General features: G+C 37.3%; 1 protein-coding gene across 1 annotated transcript in view; it reads left to right on the top strand.

Moving 5' to 3' along the window:
* Positions 1–261: 261 nt before the first annotated feature.
* The window catches only part of LOC117994602 (mucin-2-like), a 44,867-nt gene continuing 19,932 nt past the window's right edge, over positions 262–25,196 (top strand). Inside the window, exons 1-7 of the mRNA XM_069508056.1 lie at positions 262–348; positions 9,168–9,364; positions 10,850–11,542; positions 15,062–15,331; positions 16,687–16,872; positions 21,347–21,673; positions 22,396–24,828. Coding sequence (XP_069364157.1) covers positions 9,170–9,364; positions 10,850–11,542; positions 15,062–15,331; positions 16,687–16,872; positions 21,347–21,673; positions 22,396–24,828 — 4,104 coding nt within the window. The 5' untranslated portion in view covers positions 262–348; positions 9,168–9,169. The remainder of the gene's footprint in view (positions 349–9,167; positions 9,365–10,849; positions 11,543–15,061; positions 15,332–16,686; positions 16,873–21,346; positions 21,674–22,395; positions 24,829–25,196) is intronic.

The raw sequence follows: 25,196 nt of genomic DNA on the forward strand, positions 1-25,196 counted from the left end.
AAATTTCATGACTCTAAGTCAACGGGAAGTACCCTGTAGGTTTCTTGACAGACCGACAACAAAGTGATCCTATAAGGGTTCTGTTTTTCCTTTTGAGGTATGGAACCCTAAAAATAAATAAATTCCTATGTAATGAAACAACGCAAAATAACAATAATTCGTAATTAACAAAACGTTACATGTGTACGCTATTATCATTTTATCAATAAAAGGAATCGATCAATCTGTAATCAATTATATTAACCATGATCGCGATGACTATTTAATTCAGTATTGCATATCGTGTGAAAGGTGTATTAACTCTTATGTGCTGTGAGAAAAAATAATATTGCGACCTGGATGTAATTGGTGAGTTTTTTCTTCTCTACATAGTATAAAATAAAGTCGCTTCCCGCGTCTGTATGTATGTATGAACGCGTAGATCTTTTAAACTACGCAACGGATTTTAATGCGGTTTTCACCAATAGATAGAGTGATTCAAGAGGAAGGTTTATAGCTATAGTTTAATTCTCAAAAATTAGAGATCCCTAGAGAAATTGAAATAATGTGAATTAGGTCGGAAAAAAATCCTCTCATTTGAGAGTTTCCGAGGCAATGACACCTCAATGGCACTACATTAGTATCTACGTTGCACCCATGCGAAGCCGGGGCGGGTCGCTAGTTATATAACTAGCTTATGCTCGCGACTTCGTCCGCGTGGACTAAACAAATTTCAAACCCCTATTTCATCCCCTTAGGGTTGAGTTTTCTAAAATCCTTTCTTAGCGGATGCCTACGCCATAATAGCTATCTGAATGCCAAATTTTAGCCCGATCCGTCCAGTAGTTTGAGCTGTGCGTTGATAGATCAGTCAGTCAGCTAGTATTTTGTTGTTCAAGTACAGGATAACTATAACTGAAATTATACACAAGTTTCAGTTTCCAATATGTAGCCGTTTTTGACGAATTGAAATTGTAGCGTCGAATTCAATCTCCACATGAAAGCTCCCCATTTTGTATGGGAGCCCCCCTGAAAAAAAACTTTTATATTTTTTTTATCGAAGGCCACCATCAGTTGAATTTGAAGTGGGGGGCATCCATAATTTACGTGAGGTGTTTTTTTGAATTTTCTGTCCCTCCCTCCCCCCTGGTGAGATGTCGTGAGATTTTATTCAACCCCCTCCCCCATCCCCCAATCTCACGTGAGATTTTTCAAAATGTGGGTTTCTTGCGTAAACGCGTTGGATTTTTATTGTAAAAAGAAAAAAAAAATTGCTTCGTGCTTTTATTTACGACTAGTTAAGACTAGTAATCAATATTGTTGAGAGTTATATTAAGTGTAACAAAAATTTAACAATAGAATATCTTAAGTTTATTCAATTTTATATTCAAATTAAAAGTTAATTAATTAATAATTTAAACTAAAACTAAAACCTTAAAAAATATAATATTATAACTAAAATATATTATTAAAAGGAGTCCCTTTAGGCAAGGTTCCGAAGATACTGGCAGCGTTCCCCCTTTGGATAGCTAGGCTAATTCTTTGTCCGAGGTAGCTGCCAGCTCTTCGGTCTCCTGTGATGTCGACTAACCTTTTTTATTTTTCCTTAAAAAGCGCTAGGACCCCACCGACCAAGGGTCTCGACACCAAGTAGTATATATACTAATACATATCTTAAGTAATGTACAATCTGGATTAAATGGACCAAAAAAGTATAATTTTTTTTTGTTTCAATCAGAAAAAATTTGCGTGATATTTGCCGAGACCCCCCCTCTCTCCAAGGTAAGATTAGATGAGATTTGACTCGACCCCCTCCCCCCCTTAAACATCTCACGTAATTTGTGGACGCCCCCCCTAGGTAATTAACTAATTTCAGTACGTGGCAGAAAATAATGTACCTACATCGGCCTTTATTAGCATGCTGAAATGAAAATGTTGAGATGGGCGGGTGGAGTTACCTTACTTGATAAGGTACAAAATTGGCATATTCTGGGCACCTTTAAAGTAGCGGCAATTGAAGATAAACTCTTGGAGAAACGCCTGCGAGTGCGGTGGTACGGTCATGTTATGAGAAGACCCGAGATTCACATGACCAGAAGTGTAATCAATGTTAGCGCTGGACCCAGACGACGGGGAAGACCTCGACAAAGCTGGATGTCAGTCATATTGAACGATCTTAAAACAGCCCAAATTGACCCCATTACGACCCAAAATAGAACAACTTGGAGAAATATGGTTAGGAGAGCCGACCCCAACTAACATGGGAAAAGGCTAGGCATATATATATATCGGCCTTTATTAGAATAGGCCTGCCATCCCCGTACACTGGGACAAGTCCCGGTCTGAAGCCTTGTGACCTGGTGTCCCGGCCAGTGAGTTAGTTTTCTTAGTTTAGCAGTTAGGGCGTTTGTCCACCACCGCCGTCAACGCAATGTCAACGAAAAACGAGATTATTTTGGACAGAGTTTGGGTTGACGTGTGTTCACCGCGACCGAAATCAGCGGTTTAGTTTGATCGTTTTGTTGTTCGTGGTAGGCGGTTTTTGTAGGGATGGACAGACTGACAATTTCGAATTAACAGTATCAGCATGCATATTAATGGATGTCCTAGTCGTTCTTTCAGCATATTTTATGGCAGTTCTACTTTAGAGTGACATTTTGGCTTTGTAGAGAGTTGTCTCTGTCACTCATACCTATGTGAAGTTTTGTCGCTCTCAACGACGGAGACAATATGCTCTACAGATCCGCTATCTCCTTCTTAAGGTCGATGCACATTATTTTCTGCCGCGTACTGTAAGTTTAGTAACTCAGAAGTTGGCTGTGAGACAGACGGACAGACGGACAACTGCATTTACTCAAGTAGACTCAGAGACCTCGCTTCGCTTGGTCAGTAACTAAAAGTTAGTCAATCTCGTTGGTAATTGAATGCACGAATGGACTGATTTAATTGCATATTTAAAAAAAAAAGAATGTTAGCCATGTTAAACGACTAATATTCCCCTTTCCTCTCCAACTAAGCGTCAAGCTTGTGCTAGGAGTAGGTACGACAATAGTGCAACGGGCGGGGTTTGAACCGTCGACCTTTCGGTTTTCAGTCCACTCCTTTACACCGGTAAAGCTATTGAGGCTCTAGCAAATCTAAATGTATAAAAGAGAAATACCACTCACTCACTGACTGACTGACTAATCCCGAAATCTCAGAAACTATAAAGCCTACAAACTTGAAATTTGGAAGGTAGGTTCTTTCTAGGACGTAGGTGTCAGCCAAGAAACGGTTTTGAAAAATTCCCCCCCTAAGGGTGCGAAAGGGGGGGGTCGAAGGTTGTATGAAAGTCCTATGTTTTTGGAGTTAGAGACGTGAAAAATCGACATTTAGGTTATTAGTTTTAAATAATAAAAATCGGTATAGTTCAATTTGGGAAATTCCCCCCTTAAGTGTGGTAAAATAGGGGGGCAATGTTTTTGTAGATTTTTTTTAACAATTATTATTTTTACTTGAAATTTGAAATGTAGGCTATTTCTAGGGGGTAAGTATCAGATACGAAAGGATAACTAAATTCCCCCCCTAAGGGAGTAAAATGGGGGTGGAAGGGTTATATAAAAATCCTATGTTTTTGAAGTTAGAGATATGAAAATTGGCATTTAGGTATTCTGGGTTCCGTGTCTTAAGGTGAGACTGAGTGAGTAGGTAAGTGAGGCCTTTTGCAGCGGGAAAATTTCAGATCTCATGAGAAACCAGTACGCGGACGAAGTCGCGGGCATCTGCTAGTAAATAAATATTACTAAAATCTAAATACATTCATAATATATTATGGATTTCAATGATATACCTACCTATACTGAAGTGATATCAAATCGATTAAATACGAATAGGTACTGAAAAAATATTGATGTAAATTCGAAATCTGTAAAGCGTGATGCGCGAAATTATTTTAACCATTTTATAGAAAAACCAGCTGAGTGCGAGTCAGACTCGCGCAACGAAGGTTCCGTACTAGTCGTCTTTTTTCGACATTTTGCACGATAATTCAAAAACTATGATGCATAAAAATAAATAAAAATCTGTTTTAGAATGCACAGATGAAGACCTTTCATATTATTATGATACCCCACTTGATATAGTTATCTTACTTAGAAAATTTAAAATACTAATTATTAGTTCATGACCACAATTTAATTTTTTTTGTGTGATGTAACCACAAATTCACGGTTTTTAGATTTTTCCCCGAATGTCAGCTATAAGATTTACCTACCTGCCAAATTTCATGATTCTAGGTCAACAGGAAGTACCCTGTAGGTTTCTTGACAAACCGACAGAGAGACAGACAACAAAGTGATCCTACAAGGGTTCCGTTTTTCCTTTTGAGGTACGGAACCCTAAAAACATCATAAGCTGCGATGTAATCGCGCTGCATGCACGGACTGCCGTTGCCATTATTTTAATTTCGTGATATCTCCCAAGATATTATTCTAAATGAAATGATACAAAGAGCAATTTTGGTCTAAATTAAATACCTCTTTATAATATTAGTATAGAAGTATAGATACGTAAACTCTTACGTCCAGTTACCTTAGTTATCTATTGTTGGATTAATTATTGAAAGGGCTTAAATTATTATAAAAATTATCATTGTTTTTTAATTTTCCGTCACGTTTTAGCATCGCCTGTTTGATGTTATCGTACTAGACGTTATATTTTTAAGCTTTTAAATTATATTGCTCACTCTTTAGTAACAAGTATACAATACTTAAAACTTACTACTTATTTGCTTAGGAACTAGGACCTAGGTACTAATCTATATATATAAAAGGAAAAGGTGACTGACTGACTGACTGACTGACTGACTGACTGACTGACTGACTGACTGATCTATCAACGCACAGCTTAAACTACTGGACGGATCGGGCTGAAATTTGGCATGCAGATAGCTATTATGACGTAGGCATCCGCTAAGAAAGGATTTTTGAAAATTCAACTCCTAAGGGGGTTAAATAGGGGTTTGAAATTTTGTAGTCCACGCGGACGAAGTCGCGAGCATAAGCTAGTAATATTATAAAACCGGCCAAGTGCGAGTCAGGCTCGCGCAAAGAGGGTTCCGTACTACAGTCCTATTTTTTCGACATTTTGCACGATAAATCAATAATTATAATGCAATAAAAAAATCTGTTTTAGAATGTACAGGTAAAGCCCTTTCATATGATACTACACTTGGTATAGTAATCTTACTTTGAAATTTGAAAATACTAATGATTTTTTTGTGATGTAACCACAAATTCACGGTTTTCGGATTTATTCCTGAACTTGTGCTTTAAGATTTACCTACGTATAAGTCCCGCAAATTGCTAATTTGGCGTTAGCGTGTGCCATTTTAGTGACGTCAGCACTAGACTGAAGTTTCGAGCTGATGGTATATTTTATTTTCGACTGACGTCAAAATGACGTCATTTCGACGTTAATGAGACATGGTTCCAGCGTAATAGCAATTTGTGGGACTTAAATACCATATTTCATGATTACAGCAAGTACTAGCTTATGCTCGCGACATCGTCCGCATGGACTAGGTACACTCAAACACCTTATTTCACCCCCTTAGGGGTTAAATTTTCAAAAATCCTTTCTTAGCGGATGCCTACGCCATAATAGCTATCTGCATGCCAAATTTCAGCCCGATCCGTCCAGTAGTTTGAGCTGTGCGTTGATAGATCAGTCAGTTAGTCATTCAGTCAGTCACCTTTTCCTTTTATATACATATTTAGATTAGAATACGGACCTCGCCATTGAATAAAGCCAGGGAAAGTCTTATCTATCTGTCATTGTAATTTTAGGGAGTTTACTGAGTTATCATTCATTGATTTTATCACATGATATTCACAGTTCACAGATTATTATACTTAGTACCTACGTTATTATATTTTTAGGGTTCCGTACCTCAAAAGGAAAAACGGAGCCCTTATAGGATTACTTCGTTGTCTGGATGACGTAGTAATTATAATAATAATAATTTATAGCCACCATAAAGATACGAAGTCTTAATTTTTTGATAACCGACATTTTTTATATCTGACTCACCGAATTAAGTTTTCGAAACCAAAAAACCGGCCAAGTGCGAGTCAGACTCGCGCACCGAGGGTTCCGTAATACAGTCGGGGTTTTTTTTGACATTTTGCAGGATAATTCAAAAACTATGATGCATAAAATAAATAAAAATCTGTTATAGAATGCACAGATAAAGCCCTTTCATATGATACGGTCCCACTTCATATAAGTATCTTACTTCGAAAATTAAAAATACTAATAATTTTTTTTAATAATTACTTGAAGATGGAAACAAATAAACTATTAATAAACTTAAATCTAAAAAAAAAGAAAACAATATTAAATTAAAACTAAAATAAATTAAAATAAATCTAAAACCTCATCGAGACCACCGCAGCGAGGCATTGTACCCAGGATGCTGGCAGCATTACCCCTTTGGATGGCCAAACTAATTCTTTGGCCAAGGTAGCTGCCAGCTCTCGGGTCCCCGGTTGACTCGATAACTCTTTTCGCAATTTCTTCAAAAAGAGCTCGAGCCCCCGGGCCCCACGGCCCCAAGGTCTCCACACCAAAAGGCACGAATACGAAGCTCCCATCGAGGTTTTCATATTTGCGCCTTTTGGCCTGTTCGGCGCTGATGGCCGCTGCACCCGCCATAGAGGAGGTCGCCTGAATGTGGGATGCAGCTAAAGTGTCTACACAAGTTGCATCCCAAACAAGCGACGAAGAAATACTAATTATTAGTTATTTAATTTTTTTGTGTGATGTCACCACAAATTCACGGTTTTCGGATTTAGGTATTTCTTTACTTGTGCTATAAGACCTACCTATCTCCAAAATTTCATGATTCTAGGTCAACGGGAAGTACCTACCAAGTAAGTTTCTTGATAGACACGACGTACAGATGGACAGATAGACAGACCGACAACAAAACAAAGCAATCCTATAAGGGTTCCTTTTTTCCTTTTGAGGTACGGAACCCTACAACTTCAATCCCATTTCGCCTTAAGTAACTACCTGTCATCATCATCTCAACCGATAGACGTCCACAGCTGGACATAGGTCTCTTGTAGGGACTTCCACACGCCACGGTCTTGCGCCGCGCCGCCATCCAGCGGCTCCCTGCGACTCGTCTGATGTCGTCCGTCCTTCTAGTGGGGGGTCTTCCAACGCTGCGTCTTCCGGCGCGAGGTCGCCATTCCGGCACCTCGGGACCCCAACTTCTTTTAAGTTTTACGAACTATATGCCCTGCCCATTGCCACTTCAGCTTCGCATCCCGTTGAGCTATGTCGGTTACTCTAGTTCTCCTACGGATCTCCTCATTTCCTCATTGATCACGTAGAGAAACTCCGCACATAGCTCTCTCCATCGCCCGCTGAGTGACTCTGAGCTTTCTTATGAGGCCCATAGTTAGCGACCATGTCTCGGATCCATATGTCACCAAGTCAACACTGGCAACACGCCAGATCCTAAGTACCTATAGATCTAGGTATTAACAAAAAGTTTATTGTAACAAATCATTTGGTGCGTCAAAGATTTTCTGACAATTTGCCAATCTAACAGTTTATCATCTAATCCCGGCTAGTTAAGCCTCCGTTATTTTATCACGTCTTATCAAAAGATGTCCTAAAATTAGCTTAACAATAGTTCTAGCCGTGTCTATTTGCGTCATAGTCTTTATTGTTGACTAGCTGATGCCTGCGACTTCGTCCGCGTGGAATTAGGTTTTTTAAAAATCCCGTGGGAACTCTTTGATTTTCCGGGACAAAAAAGTAGCCTATGTCACTTTCCAGGTCTTTATCTATACCCATTACCCATGCCTAAAAATGACGGCAATCTGTTGCACCGTTGCGACGTGATTGAAGGACAAACCAACAATCCAGCAAACCAATAAACCAACAAACAAACACACTTTCGCATTTATAATAAAGGTACTGACTAAGCTCAGGTATGCTCGCGACTTCGTCCGCGTGGACTTCACTTTCGAACCACTCTTTAACCCTCTTAGAGCGGTTACGCACTCATCCGATACGAGTCCGTGAAAATACGGATAGAAAAACTCGTCTCGAACTCGGATATTGCAGTCACTAATCCGATTTTTGATTGAAATCCTATCATGTCATTTTGTCCGATTTAAATCCGAGGCACATCCGAGATATTTTCACGGATGTCGGAGAGAACTCGGACGACGGAAGTCGGAGCTAGTGCTTAAGCCACAATACAAATAGTTCTATGACATGCATCGATATAAATGACAAGATATTATGCCCAAGCAAACAAAATTTTTCATGGTTTTAGAACCAAATAAATCAGCGCCACCTCTTGGATACTAATGAACGACCCGTTTGAAATCCAGACATCACTGAGGTTGCATTGGTGCTAAATAAACATTTTAGGACCAATGAATCGGTGCCATTTTGTTAGTTCAATGGCCCTGTCCTTACGAAGTAATATATAAGTCAATGATGACATGAAGTCACAGAACTATTTAATTTGCAATTTGCAAAATTAAGTAAGAAAAATTATTATCTAGATCCTGTAAGATAACTCGATATCTGCTGTATTACAGAGTAAATTAATGTACGTTTCTTTATCACGATCAAACGTCATTTTCGGCGAAAATCTATTTTCGGTATGATAATTTTCGCTTTACAGGTACACCTACCTAATTAAGTTGTACCTACCTACTTATCAAATAACAGCCAAGTGCTAGTCAGACTTGCGCACTGAAGGTTCCGTACTACAATCGTATTTTATCGACATTTTCTACGATAAATCAAAAACTATTATGCATAAAAATAAATAAAAATCTGTTTTAGAATGTACAGGTAAAGCCCTTTCATATGATACCCCACTTGATATAGTTATCTAACTTCGAAAATTGAAAACACTAATTATTAGTGCATGACCACAATTTAATTTTTTTTGTGTGATGTAACCACAAATTCGCGGTTTTCAGATTTTCCCCCGAATGTCAGCTATAAGACCTACCTTTCTGCCCATGATTCTAGGTCAACGGGAAGTACCCTGTAGGTTTCTTGACAGACAGACAGAAAACAAAGTGATCCCAAAGTGAAGCCTAGAAAAGAGAGACTCCAAGCATAGATGATTCTTTTGAAACCGCAATATTAACTGACTAACTCCCTTCCAGATATGCCAATATTAGTATTCCTCCTACTGTTCGGCTACGGCTGGGCTAGTCTGCTCCCCAACGGTTGTCCTGCAGACTTCAGCATCAATCGCTTGCTGCCACATGAGACGGAATGCGGCAAGTTCTACGCGTGCAGCAATGGACGGCGAGTACTTATGCAGTGCCCCAGGGGCCTTTCTTTCGATGAAGATCTACAGGTATAGGAGTTTTTGTTATTAAAATAAAACTTCTTCAAGACTTCAAAGAGTACAGTACTATAGTACTTTTATAAGTTACGAGGATGTATTTGCGATTTTAGCCTCATAAGAAAGCTCAGAGTCACTCAGCGGGCGATGGAGAGAGCTATGTGCGGAGTTTCTCTACGTCATCAATGAGGAAATGAGGAGATCCGTAGGAGAACTAGAGTAACCGACATAGCTCAACGGGTTGCGACGCTGAAGTGGCAATGGGCAGAGCACATAGTTCGTACCACCGATAGACGTTGGGGTCCCAAGGTGCTGGAATGGCGACCTCACACCGGAAGACGCAGCGTTGGAAGACCCCCCACTAGGTGGACGGACGACATCAGACGAGTCGCAGGTAGCCGCTGGATGGCGGCGGCCGCGGCGCAAGACCGTGGCGTGTGGAAGTCCCTACAAGAGACCTATGTCCAGCCGTGGACGTCTATTGGTTGATGATGATGATGATGATGACTTGCGATTTTTAAACGACTTCAAAAAAGGAGGAGGTTCTAAATTCGTCGGAATCTTTTTTTTAAATGTATATTCCCCGATTACTCGAAGATGCCTGGACCGATTTTGAAAATTATTTTTTATTTGAAAGGGTATACTTCCAAGGTGATCCCATATAAATTTGGTGAAGATCTGCTGAACATCTTCGAAGATAGATAATGGAACTCCTCAACGGATAACAGTAAATTGCTCGCGCGTGTCAGTGTAACAGCTTAGTAAACAGTAGATTTTTAACCAGGCGTAGCATATTTTAATACATGGGGGACACTAAATATTGTGAAATATTTTTTTTATAAAAAATATTAAAAACCGACTTCAATACCTAACCCCGTTTGTTCTACACTAAAAATTAAAAAAATAATTTAATTTACTACCGATTATAAATTATTATGTACACAAGAGTTAATATAGTTCTCTACATTATAATATTTTCTATAGATGAGCATTAAATATTAATTGTGTGAAATTTTTGTGTTTAAGGTCCAAGACACGGGTCTGCCGCGAAATTCAAATTTGGTTTTTTACAATTATTTGTAAACTAATGCGACAAAGTAGACTTAAGTTATGGCATTCAAATTTCACCATGAGGAATATTATCTTCACAGGTTTATTTAAAAAAAAATTACTTGAAAGTGACCTGTTTAAGAAATTAGTCAAAATAATAGCTAATTTGTGAGTAGCTCATGTCAAACTCATTATTTTGACTAATTTCTTAAACTGAACACTTTCAAGTAAAGATTTTCATACAAACCTGTGAAGACGATACTGCTAGGGGCTCAATTTGAATGCCATAAGCCTACTTTGTCTTATTAGTTTACAAATTGCGAAAAACCAAATTAAATTTGAATTTCGCGGGCAGACCGTGTCTTCTATACTTATTAAGATTCTATGTGTTATTTAAGTCCCTGCATGTACCTACATGTTTCTTTTACAATAATAACCTATATTTAGATATGCGACTGGCCTCCAGACATCGACTCAACTACGCCGAGAACAACACCATTGGAAACTACAAGAACAAGACTTACTACGTCCATAACAAACGCTACAACACCGATAAATACAACAACACCGATATGGACAGCTAATACAAGTATAGCGTCTTCTACGACAAATTATACGACAACAGTAACAGCACCCATAAACACAACAACACCTATAATCACCACTACAACACCCATAAACACAACAACGCCTATAATCACCACTACAACACCCATAAACACAACAACGCCTATAATCACCACTACAACACCCATAAACACAACAACGCCTATAATCACCACTACAACACCCATAAACACAACAACGCCTATAATCACCACTACAACACCCATAAACACAACAACGCCTATAATCACCACTACAACACCCATAAACACAACAACGCCTATAATCACCACTACAACACCCATAAACACAACAACGCCTATAATCACCACTACAACACCCATAAACACAACAACGCCTATAATCACCACTACAACACCCATAAATACAACAACACCTATAATAACCACTACAACAAACTTATCCACTACGACAAGAGGAAATTATACAACAAGCACATCCGTGATGACCACTTTGCCTACAACAACAACAGTCAGACCAATACCACCACACGATTGTCCAAGCGAATGGCAAGTCATGTTAAAACTACCGGAAAATTCGGATTGCGATAAATACTTTCATTGCACCGAAGATATTAAACTGTTGCTCAAATGCCCTCAGAAAAAGATGAAAAGCTTCGATATGGTGTTCTCGGCTAATTTTACCAAAAAGTTTAGAAAAGGAGATTTTTGATTGTTTTTATACTAGATGATTAAAAAAACAACCGGCCAAGTGCGAGTCAGGCTCGCGCAATGACGGTTCCGTACTACAGTCGTATTCTTTCGACATTTTGCACGATAATTCAAAAACTATGAAGCATAAAAATAAATAAAAATCTGTTTTAGAATGTACAGGTGAAGACCTTTCATAATATGATACCCCACTTGATATAGTTATCTCACTTCGAAAGTTGAAAATACTAATTATTAGTTCATGGCCACAATTTTTTTTGTGTGATCTAACCCTAAATTCACGGTTTTGAGATTTTCCCCCAAATGTCAGCTATAAGATCTGTGGGAAGTGCCCTGTAGGTTTCTTGACAGACAGACAGACAACAAAGTGATCCTATAAGGGTTCCGTTTTTCCATTTGAGGTACGGAACCCTAAAAATATGGTTATTGTGGTGACGTAGACTTTCGATTAGTCTGATTACAGTACGCGGCGGAAAGTAATATACATCGACCTTTAGAATGACTTTTCGGCTATGTACAGCGTTGAATCTGTCACTCATACCTGTAGGACGTTTTGTCGGTCTCAACGACAGAGACAATGCTCTACAAGTCCGCTATCTCCCTCTAAAGGTCGATGTACAATACGCGGCCGAAATTAATGTACATCGGCGTTTAGAATGACTTTCGGCTTTATAGAGCGTTGTCTCTGTCACTCATACCTATAATGACGTTTTGCCGATCTCAACGACAGAGACAGTGCTGTACAAATCTTCTATCTCCTCCTAAAGGTCGATGTACCTACATTATTTTCTGCCGTATTACTGTACTTTTAACGTCCCTCTTATACATTCGCCCATTGCACTCGGCAAACATCTATACCACTAGTGTTGGCTAATTTACCGAATCGTGTATGATTTTGATACACACATGAAAGCATTTTGGCATAGCCGAAGGCGCTTGCCGGATGTATTGGGCCAAAGTAAACTGGAGGCTTCACACAAACTTGTTATTGGAAATTTTTACAAGTGCATTATGAACTTATCAGTGAAAGACAAGAATCAATCTGATACACTTGCGAGATATTGTAAAGTAAACGTATCATAAAACCATCTAAATTATACACTATTTACTAATTATGTTAAAAACATAGTGATCACATAGAAAAAACACTTAAATACTCAGTAAAAAATTGCCGCTTTTTGTATTTTTATCAACTGATACGCATCTACGTGTCTAGATCTATATCTTATTAAAAACCTATCAATTATTTATTAATTTTTTATAAATATTATTATGCTTTTTAGGGTTCCGTAACTCCAGATAAAAACCGGCCAAGTGCGAGTCAGGCTCGTGCAATGAGGGTTCCGTACTACAGTCGTATTTTTTCGACATTTTGGACGATAATTCAAAAACTATGATGCATAAAAATAAATAAAAATCTGTTTTAGAATGTACAGGTGAAGACCTTTCATATGATACCCCACTATTTTTTTTTGTGTGATAGCTATAAGATCTACCTCTGCCAAATTTCATGATTCTAGGTCAACGGGAAGTACCCTGTAGGTTTCTTGACAGACAGACGGACAGACAGACAGACAGACAGACAGACAGACAGACTGATCCTATAAGGGTTCCGTTTTTCCTTTTGAGGTACGGAACCCTAAAAAGGAACCCTTATAGAATCAATTCGTTGTCTGTCTGTCTGTCAAGACCTGTCAAGGGAATCGAAACCTGTAGGGTAGTTCCCATTGACCTTGAATCATGAAAGGCAGGTAGTAGTAGCTTATAGCACAAGTGAAGAGAACTAAAACTAAAGTCTTAGCGAAAGTAGTTATTTCTTGTACGATGGTACGGAACTCTACTTGTGCGAGTCCGATCCGCACTTGACCGGTTTTTTTATATTGATAATAATTTTGTGACACGCAGTCGTTAATTAAATTTATAACTATTTTAATTTATCGAAACTAAAATTTGGCGAAAACTACCTAATTTTATTCCAGATTTAAAGTCGCACATTAGTAAAAAATATATTTATTTTTGTTTTTTTTACAATATAGCTTAGTAATCCGGAATTTAGTTTAGATAAATTAATACATAGATACATCGTCATCTGAAATAGTCAAAACATATTTGTAGTTTAATTTTAGTTTTTTTTGTATTAATAAATTGTTTTTGCATTTGTGATTGTTATTATTTAAGCTGATCTCAATGATGGGTTTGAAACAACATTTTGTATAAATTTTTGGACAAGTTATTAATTAATTTCGTCAAGAAAAAAAATATGTTCCAAACTCAAATATGAGTTCAGCTCTAAAACCCCTATCTATACCTATTAATTAATAAATGACACAAAAATATATCACGCTAACCAACAAAATTATAAATATTTTTAACATTTGACAGGTTTGCGCTTGACTGCAGTCTCATTATTATAACGAAAGTTAGTCTAAAGATTGATCCACAGTTCTTTTGTTAGCTATACAGCGTTGTATAACCTAGTAATAATATAATGATATACTTTGAAGTCCACTAAAAGAATATTATAATTTGTTTGAGCCAATATTAGAAAAAAATATTTTTTTAAAAATTCCTAAATTTAGTCAATTTTAGTTAAAATAGCAGCAGAGTGGATGGTCACCCAACGATACAACTAACTGTAAGGGTAAGTGTCACTACTGGTGTGTTTTACTTAGTTTTGGGTTTTTTTTGGGTTGTCTTTTTACTTGGTAATTTTTAAATGTGGATGTTGTGTATTATATGATTTTGATGGGTTGGCGTGATTTTTTTTTGTTTATATTGGATTTGTTGGTATAGATTGGAGTGGTCGTGTTTTTTACAGGCTAGGTTAAGTATATATACTAAGTAGTTTTATTTTTTTTACTTTTAACACTTACCTACAGATTGTAAACGTTAAAAACAACTATAAAAAGTATATTTTAGTACTACAAAAAACTAAAATATTTTAGTTTTAAAATTAGTTTTTAAGTAGTTTAAAATTTTAGTTCTTTTTAGTATTAAAATTCATAGATCTATGAAAAATCTCGGAAAATAATTTGTAAAAAATATCTGAAAACTGCCATATTTATTTGAGCAGCTGTATTTATTAAGTTTTACTTAAAATTATTGTACAAGTTACTTACTTCCTAAACAAAGTTGTATATATTTTGTTAAGCAACTATTGTGCCTACATAAGTAAATATTTAACTTTTATAAGTTTTATATAATGTAATGTGTAACTGTATTATTCTGTTATGTAATTTATAGTATTTTTAAGAACATTCCTTGTAAAATATAGCAATTTATATTTTTTCAGATTAAAGACAAAAAATATTATAAAAAAATTTGTCGCTACCTAACTATTAATTTTTTATGAATATTTTAGGAATGCAAAACATCGGAGAAAGTGAAATGTAAAAAAGACGAATTAAGCACAAATGTAGGAGAATTAAACACAAATGTAGAAGACAAAGAAGAAGAAAGAAGAATTAGAAATAAGAGATCTGATACGTATCTACCGAATGGATGCCCCATGCAATTCAGTGTTAATAAATTGTTACCACACCACGATTGTAAGAAATTCTATAAATGCTCGTTTGGTATTAAAGTAGAGATGGATTGTCCACCTGGATTGCATTTTGATGCTGGATCAGAGGTATTTATACTTATAAATTCCCTACGAGAGATATTTAAGGAAATATGTATTCTTACAGTAGGTTTCCAATATATTTACAATAATATAATTTTTGTACGACAAAACATTCACAGTTCAGTTACAAAAAAAAACGGTGATTTTAACGATAGGCAAACTAGAAGCCGAAATAAGCTTGCTACTCCTGCGCTTCGCCTCTGGAAGGTGGGAAAGTCATTTGTGGGAATGAGTGTAATGTTTTATAATAAAATTCCACAAACAATTTTAGACTTGCTTTTACACAAGTTTAAAAAATGTGTTTAATGTATGCTCCTAAAAAAAGCATATTACCTATACAATCGCAGACTATGTAAATGATAAAAAAGCTTGGATTTGACTCGCTCCAGCAATGCATGGGGCTGCAATGGCTTGTATAGTACGGTAAACATTGTATATTGAAAAATTAAAAAGAGCAACCGCCGAGTTTCTTCCTGGTTCTTCTTGGTAGGAACGGCATTCCGAACCATAGTAAATTAAATCTACCTGACTATTCATAAGCACTTGTAAAAAGTTTATTTGAATAAAAAACATATTGAAAATGAAAATGAAAATGAAAATCTTTTTTATTCGTATAAACTTTTACAAGTGCTTACGAATAGTCGGATGCATCTACCACTGGTTCGGAATGCCTTTCCTGCCGAGAAGAACCAGCAAGAAACTCGGCGGTTGCTCTTTTCAAATATTTGATATAGGTACAAAATTATGCCATGTATAAAATAGTATTTGCAGTCTTGTGCGTTGCTGGAATTTTCCTATTAAAAAAAAAAATCTATTCTATTCTATTCTATAAGTCACATAAGTTCCGCAAATTGCTACTGCGCTGGAACCCTGTCTCATTAATATCTAAATGACGTCATTTTGACGTCAGCTGACATAAAAATATCAGCTCGAAACTGCAGTCTAGTGCTGACGTCACTAAAATGGCGGCCACGCGCATTAGCAATTTGCGGTACTTACAACGTATACCTAACTGAGTAGGTTCCTGCGGTAGTGACGCGGTGCGGGAGGGGTGTGATGGAAGGTTCATAAAAATATTGATATATAGATATATATCCATATTATATAGAATAACCAGCAAGAAACTCGGCGGTTGCTCTTTTAAAGATTTGATATACAATTGCATGCCACATTATGCCATGCCAATGACCTTCCGGCTTTCTTTATTCCCGCCAATTACAATATTTGGACTTCATAAAAAGGAGTGAACAGGCATCTTCTAGGCAAGCGTGCTCCAACTTAGGCTGCATCATCACTTGCCACCAGGTCTGATTGCAGCCAAGCGCTACTCTATAAAATTAAATAAAAACAACTAATTTCAGAAATGTGACAGGCCAGAAATTGCTGGTTGCGAAACAAAATGGCTACCAAACGGATGCCCCAAGGACTTTGAGGTCCACCACCTCTTGGCCCACGAGTGGGACTGCTCGAGGTTTTATTATTGTGTGTTTGGCGAGAAGGTCGAGAGAAATTGTCCTGCTGGATTATATTTTGACCCGAAGATACAGGTAAGAAAAAAGTCGTTCTAAGAATGTTCCGGCAAAGCTGTACCAAGTGTTTTAGCGTTCCGGTACGATGCCGTGTAGAAACCAAAGGGGTGTGGGTTTAATAAAAAACTGCCATACCCCTTCCAGGTTAGCCCGCTTCCATCTTAGACTGCATCATCACTTACCATCAGGTGAGATTGCAATCAAGGGCTAACTTGTATCTGAATAAATCCTAATCCTAATTCCTAATAATTATTATAATTAATGTGAAAGTGTGGATGTTTGGATGTTTGTTACTCAATCACGCAAAAACGGCTGAACTCTTTGATTTTCCGGGATAAAAAGTAAGCCTATGACACTCTCCAAGGTCTTTAATTACTCCGTTGCAACGTGATTGAAGGACAAACCAACAAATCATTAAACCAACAAACCAATACCCAAACACACTTTCGCATTTATAATATATGGGTAGGTATTGATGTTTTCTATGTATGGAAGGAAAGTTTGTTTGGATCATGGTGGCTTTGGGAGCTAACAGGTAATAAAGATGTAAAAATCAAGGTGTTTCAAGAGGATACGGATACGACCCAATACTGAGGATTATGATGTGATAAATTCTGAACTACATAACCGATTACCTTGAAATATTTACAGGACAATCTTTAAAGTTTGTCTAATTTAACAAAAAAAGAATGAAAGAAATCGGACTACACGTTAATGAATTACGACTCAGTAGACATTTTAACTTTCATCCCCTCTCCTAAGGGAACCATACTCAATTTCGGGATAAAAATTGTCGTAAGTCCTTCCTCATAGTATAAAGTCAAGTCATACTACGTTTCATTGAAATTCATTCAGTAGTTTTGGCGTGATGCGCGGCCATGATACAGACAGACAAAAATAAAAAAAATTACGGTTTTGGGTTCAGTACCGATCATGGAGTGCCCTCGAAAAAAATTCAAAATATTTTATCTTATTATTTTATCTTCAATGTACAGGATTGGGCCTATTACAGTTTTATTATAAGTTTAGATTATAGATTATTACAATAGTAAAAGGTAATATAATAATTTTTTTTTTTATTTTTATTTTTTTTTTTTTATTTTTTATTGAATGGTTTACTAGCGATTTTAACATAAAACTTACTAACTATAATAAATACATAGGTTTTTCTATCATGCACAACTATGTTAAATCATTTAAAAGTAAACACTGCATGCAAATTCCGTACAGATATCAGAGTTACAAAGGGGATAAAAATTTAAGTAGGTAAAGATTCCATTCAGTATGTCTGTAGGTATGGTTAAAAAGTAAACAGTAGGTAAACGTTCTACTGTAAAATTAATAAATATGTTAAAAAAACTAAATTAACTACTAGGTATAATATAATGTTACAATTTTTTTTTACGTTTATACTTAATTACTATTTTCTTATATTCTACACATTCTAAGTTCTAACACACTCTTATTTCTAAAATTAATTTCTATTTCATTATACGTACTTTCACTTTATAAAGGTAGTTTAGATACAAAAAATATATTTTGAAATGAGACTAAAAAAATAATAAGTAGATAACTAGGTAGGTATGTAAAAGTAAAAATATAGATTCATTAATTTTAAAATTACAAAAATAATTTAATAGTAATATTAAATTCCAGGTTCAGGGTAGGTACTGCTATTGGCTAGCTTTTGACTAGGTCGCTTATCACTAACTTACGAAACATAGCAATCGAATTTGTATTTATATCTATCAATTGACTGCGCTCATTGTATAGTTTACACAACCGGGGCAGAGTAGCGTTGGCCCCGAAGACTGTTCTGCTGAGTGGTGGCACTAAAGGAGTTATGGCAGTGCGTGGATATCTACGCGGCACTCTAAAATTGATTTTGCTAAGTAAACTTGGACAGTCTACTTTATTTCTTAGCAATTTATATAGGAACATAAGATCTAGCAAGTCACCTCTATTTTTAAGGGTCATCATTTTAAAATATTTTACTCTATCCTTATAAGAAATAACTGTTTTGTGTATCCTTGCTGAAAATGACAGATGCCACATGAATCTTTTTTGGACACGCTCTAATCTTAAATAGTGTGTAGCATAATGCGGCCGCCACACTACACTGCAGTACTCCAGGTTACTGCGAACAAGACTGTTATAAAGAGCTATTTTAGTTTTGGTTTCTTTAAAGGTTCTACCTTGCCTCATAATAAAACCTAACAGTTTTGTTGATTTGCCAATAACCTTGTCTATGTGATCAAGATATGTCAACTTGCTATCTAACATAACCCCCAAATCTTTTATGAGATCGACTTCTTTTAAATTTATGCCATTTAGACTGTATTGCGTTGGTATAACGTTAAGCTTGCGGGTAAATTTGATGTGGAGACATTTATTGCAATTAAGTTGCATGCCATTAGATGTGCACCAGTCTGTTAGCCTGTTAAAATCATCTTGGAGTAAAAGTGAATCCCTTGGGGAACAGATAATTTTGGTGAATTTTAAATCATCAGCATACAGGTATGGTGTGGAGTGTTTAAAGCAGAAGACAATGTCGTTCACAAAAATATTAAACAAAATTGGACCTAGGTGTGATCCTTGAGGGATTCCTGATGTTATTGAATGCACTGATGAGCTGAAACCATTAACAACAACATAAAAAGAACGATCATTCAAGTATGATGCAAACCATTGCAGTAGTGGATCAGAAAACCCGTAATACGAAAGTTTCTCAATTAAGTTTCGGTGTGGTACTTTGTCAAAAGCCTTTTTAAAATCTGTATATATCGTGTCCACCTGCTTTTTCGCGTCTATAGCTACTGATAACGAGGTTGTGAAACTTACTAGGTTTGAGGACGTGGATCTACCAGGCAAGAATCCGTGCTGATGTTCAGATACAAAACGTTGAAAATGCATTTGAACTATAGGACACACTAAGGATTCAAAGACCTTGGCAAAAACTGAAAGAATAGATATGGGTCTATAGTTGCGAACATCTTCTTTTTCTTCACTTTTGAATATTGGCACAACTTTTGCTCGTTTCCATGCCGACGGAAAGATTCCAGAGCGTAAAGAAGCTTTAAATATAAGATATAGGGGTAAAGTTAAACTGGTTGCACATCGTTTTATGAATATTGGTGGTATGTTATCTGATCCAGCACCTTTTGCTATATCCAAGCTTCTAAGTTTTTTTAAAATATCGTCTTCACTAAATTCAATAAATGCCAGTTTGTCGCTATAACCTAAGTAGAGAATTTTTTTCAGATTAGAAGAAGAGCAGTTATTATTGCAGGCATTGTTAGGGTCTTCATAGACAGAGGCAAAAAAATTTGAAAACATGTTGCAGATTCCAACACCACTAGAAGATGTATTGACTCCATCATTCATAGAAGCAGGATACGAGTTCGAGTTTTTACGCTTACTTTTTAAGAATGTCCAGAATGCTTTTGGGTTTATTTGAATTTGCTTTTCAAGTTTCTTATTATAATTATTGTAAGCATCGCGCGTAAGTCTGTCACATCGGTCACTAAGTATTCTTAACTCGAGTTCATCCCTAGGATTTTTATACTTTTTATATCGTTTTAGTATTTTATGTTTTTCTTGGATTCTCTTTGCAATGTTGTTATTTATCCACGCAGGATACTTATTACTCCTCACTTTTCGCCGAGGAACATATTTAGATATAGCAGTATGCAATTTGTCATAAAACACACCAACCAATTCGTTTACATCATTTAAATCCATTAGATTCTGCCAATCAATGCCTTTTAAGTATTCGATAATTGTATCGTAATCTGCCTTATAATAGTCAAACCGCTCGATGGTAGTATTAACCGTCAGTCTGTCCGATCTTACGTCAGGTACTATAATAATAACATAATATTATGAAGTCGGTATAAAATACAATAAAATAAATCGGATATACAGCAATATTATCGGATAATTATCAATAAATCAGTTCGATTTCAATGCCTAATCTCAGATTATTCACAGATTATAAAAAATATCAAAGTGCAATGCCAATGCCATGCGCCTGTTTATAGTATAATATGTCCCGCAAATTGCTAATGCGCGTGGCTGCCATTTTAGTGACGTCAGCACTAGACTGAAGTTTCGAGCTGATGGTTTATTTTTACTGAAGTATACGTCAAATGAGGTCATTTAGATGTTAATGAGACATGGTTCCAGCGCAATAGCAATTTGCGGGAGTTATACAACTAAGTATATTCATATTAAATGCGTTAAATAAGTAATATTCACTACCCATATTATTAATACGAAAGTGTGTTTGTTTGTTTGTACTTTAATCACGCGCATCGGACCAACAGATCGACGTGTTTTTTTTTCTTGGATGTAGTTAAAGACCTGGAGAGTAACACAGACTACCTACATAATATTATTATCTACTTGCTTTTTATCCCGGAAAATCAAAATTTTTAAAATTAAATCCACGCGAGTAAAACCTAAGCTAACAAAACGCGTTTTTTTATAAAAGGTTTGCAACTGGCCGAGCGCGGTTGACTGCAAATCGTCAACAACTGAAGGAGCCCCAACAACAACGACAACAACATCGCGTGCTCCAACAACAACAACATCCGAGGTTCAAACAACAACTACAACGAGTGATCCAACAACAACAACAACAATGCGTGCACCAACAACAACCGAAGGAGAATGGTTGCCTAACGGTTGTCCAGCGAGTTTCAACACACATCATTTGATACCACATGAGTCTGATTGTAACAAGTTCTACATTTGTAGTTTCGGACAGAAAGTTGAAAGAAGTTGTGGGCCTGGGACTTATTTCGATCCACATTTACAGGTATTATAATAACTTAATTTAAAAATAGAAATAGACCGGAGGGCTGGCAGTTACCTCGGTCAGCATATTAGTCTGGCCATTCAACGAGGTAACGCTGCCAGCGTTCCCAGCACCCTGCGTCGTTGCGGTGGTTTAGATTTTCGATCTGTAATTTTTATGTTCTAGAATAAGTTTGGTATTTTGTTTCTTGTATTTTCAAAATAGAATGACAAGAAAGATAAATAAATAATAATAGCTTATGCTCGCGACTTCGTCCGCGTGGACTATACAAATTTCAAACACCTATTTCACCCCCTTAGGGGTTGAATTTACAAAAATCCTTTCTTAGCGGATGCCTACGCGGTCATAATAGCTATCGGCATCAGTCAGTCAGTCAACCAGTCACCTTTTCCTTTTAGATTTAATTAGATGTCAAAAAAAGAATAAAGCCTATATATACGCTTTTTTCTTTTAATAAATGCTTTTATTATCTTTTTAATAAACAGAGTAAAAGAAGCATACAGTGCCCAGCAAGAAACATTGTACATCGACCTTTTAGAAAGAGAGCGGTTTCGTAGAGCGTTGTCTCTGTCGTTGAGACCGACAAATCGTCACATAGGTATGAGTGACAGTAAAGGTCGATGTACAATATTTCCTGCCGGCTATTGTAATTGCTTAATAAGTATGTTTTCAAAATAAAAATAAACCGTCGATCTTTAATTTATTAATTGTTTTATTTTAAGGTTTGTAATTGGCCTCATGCCGTGAATTGCACTACATCTAGCACGCAAAGTACAACAACAACGAGCACTACAACAACAACATTACCTGCTCCGACCGTACCTCCAACAATAACAACCACGACAGAGGTGCCTACAACAGAAAAGGAAACAACAACGACTAGTACTACAACGACAACATTACCTCCTCCAACTATACCTCCCACAACAACAATCACAACAGAGGTGCCAACAACAGAAGAGGAAACAACAAGTACTACTACAACGACAACATTTTCACCTCCGACCATACCTCCTACAACAACAATTACGACAGAGTTGCCAACAACAGAAAAGGAAACAACAACAACTAGTACTACTACGACAACATTACCTCCTCCGACCATACCTCCTACAACAACAATTACGACAGAGGTGCCAACAACAGAAAAGGAAACAACAACAACTAGTACTACTACAACAACATTACCTCCTCCGACCATACCTCCTACAACAACAATTACGACAGAGGTGCCAACAACAGAGGAGGAAACAACAACAACTAGTACTACTACGACAACATTACCTCCTCCGACCGTACCTCCCACAACAACAACCACGACAGAGGAACCAACAACAACAGAAGAGGACACAACGACAACTAGTACTACAACGACAACATTACCTCCTCCGACTATACCTCCCACAACAACAATCACAACAGAGGTGCCAACAACAGAAGAGGAAACAACAAGTACTACTACAACGACAACATTTTCGCCTCCGACCATACCTCCTACAACAACAATTACGACAGAGTTGCCAACAACAGAGGAGGAAACAACAACAACTAGTACTACTACGACAACATTACCTCCTCCGACCATACCTCCTACAACAACAATTACGACAGAGGTGCCAACAACAGAGGAGGAAACAACAACAACTAGTACTACTACGACAACATTACCGCCTCCGACCATACCTCCTACAACAACAATTACGACAGAGTTGCCAACAACAGAGGAGGAAACAACAACAACTAGTACTACTACGACAACATTACCTCCTCCGACCGTACCTCCCACAACAACAATCACGACAGAGGAACCAATAACAACAGAAGAGGACACAACGACAACTAGTACTACAACGACAACATTACCTCCTCCGACCATACCTCCCACAACAACAACCACGACGGAGGTGCCAACAACACAAGAGGAAACAACAACTACTACAACATCAACATTACCACCTCCTACTATACCTCCCACAACAACAATCACAACAGAGGTGCCAACAACAGAAGAGGAAACAACAAGTACTACTACAACGACAACATTTTCGCCTCCGACCATACCTCCTACAACAACAATTACGACAGAGGTGCCAACAACAGAGGAGGAAACAACAACAACTAGTACTACTTCGACAACATTACCTCCTCCAACCATACCTCCTACAACAACAATTACGACAGAGGTGCCAACAACAGAGGAGGAAACAACAACAACTAGTACTACTACGACAACATTACCTCCTCCGACCGTACCTCCCACAATAACAACCACGACAGAGGAACCAACAACAACAGAAGAGGACACAACGACAACATTACCTCCTCCGACCATACCTCCCACAACAACAACCACAACGGAGGTGCCAACAACACAAGAGGAAACAACAACTACTACAACGACAACATTACCACCTCCAACTATACCTCCCACAACAACAATCACAACAGAGGTGCCAACAACAGAAGAGGAAACAACAAGTACTACTACAACGACAACATTTTCGCCTCCGACCATACCTCCTACAACAACAATTACGACAGAGGTGCCAACAACAGAGGAGGAAACAACAACAACTAGTACTACTACGACAACATTACCTCCTCCGACCATACCTCCCACAACAACAATTACGACAGAGGTGCCAACAACAGAGGAGGAAACAACAACAACTAGTACTACTACGACAACATTACCTCCTCCGACCGTGCCTCCCACAACAACAACCACGACAGAGGAACCAACAACAACAGAAGAGGACACAACAACAACTAGTACTTCAACGACAACATTACCTCCTCCGACCGTACCTCCTACAACAACAATTATGACAGAGGTGCCAACAACAGAAGAGGAAACAACAACTACTACTACTACTACAACGACAACATTACCTCCTCCGACCATACCTCCCACAACAACAACCACGACAGAGGTGCCAACAACACAGGAGGAAACAACAACAATAACAACGACAACGGAAGAGGTTCTAACGACAACCACATCAACTATAACAACGCCATCTAGTATTTGCCCTCCGGGATTTTTCGGGAACACGGCGCATCCGTACGAATGTGACAAGTATTACTTATGCTTGGGAGGACATGCCACGTTGCTACAGTGTGCCAGCGGTTTCGAATTCGATCCTGTTGTTTCGGTGAGTTTAAATCATCTTCTCTATATATAAAAATGAATCGCTGAATGTGTTGCTGATCGCAAATCTCGAGAACAGCTGAACCGATTTTGCTAATTCTTTTTTTATAATGTTCCTTGAAGTACGAGGATAGTACGAGGTAGTAGTAGGAGAGGATAAGTACGAGGATTCTTACGTAGAGAAAAATTTAAAGTATTAAAAAAAATAAAGAATCGACTGTTAGGCGGTACGAAGTTCGCCGGGTCAGCTAGTTTATAATACTAATTAATTGTTGTTTCCTTTTTAGAATTTTGTTGTAAAATACCAAACTCTTATACTTAGTTTCAACCAGTTCATCTGTCTGTCAATTTATGTGTTATATCCAACTAAAA

This window comes from Maniola hyperantus, chromosome 27 (genome assembly GCF_902806685.2).
Source record: "Maniola hyperantus chromosome 27, iAphHyp1.2, whole genome shotgun sequence".
Classification (NCBI taxonomy): Eukaryota; Metazoa; Arthropoda; class Insecta; order Lepidoptera; family Nymphalidae; genus Maniola; species Maniola hyperantus.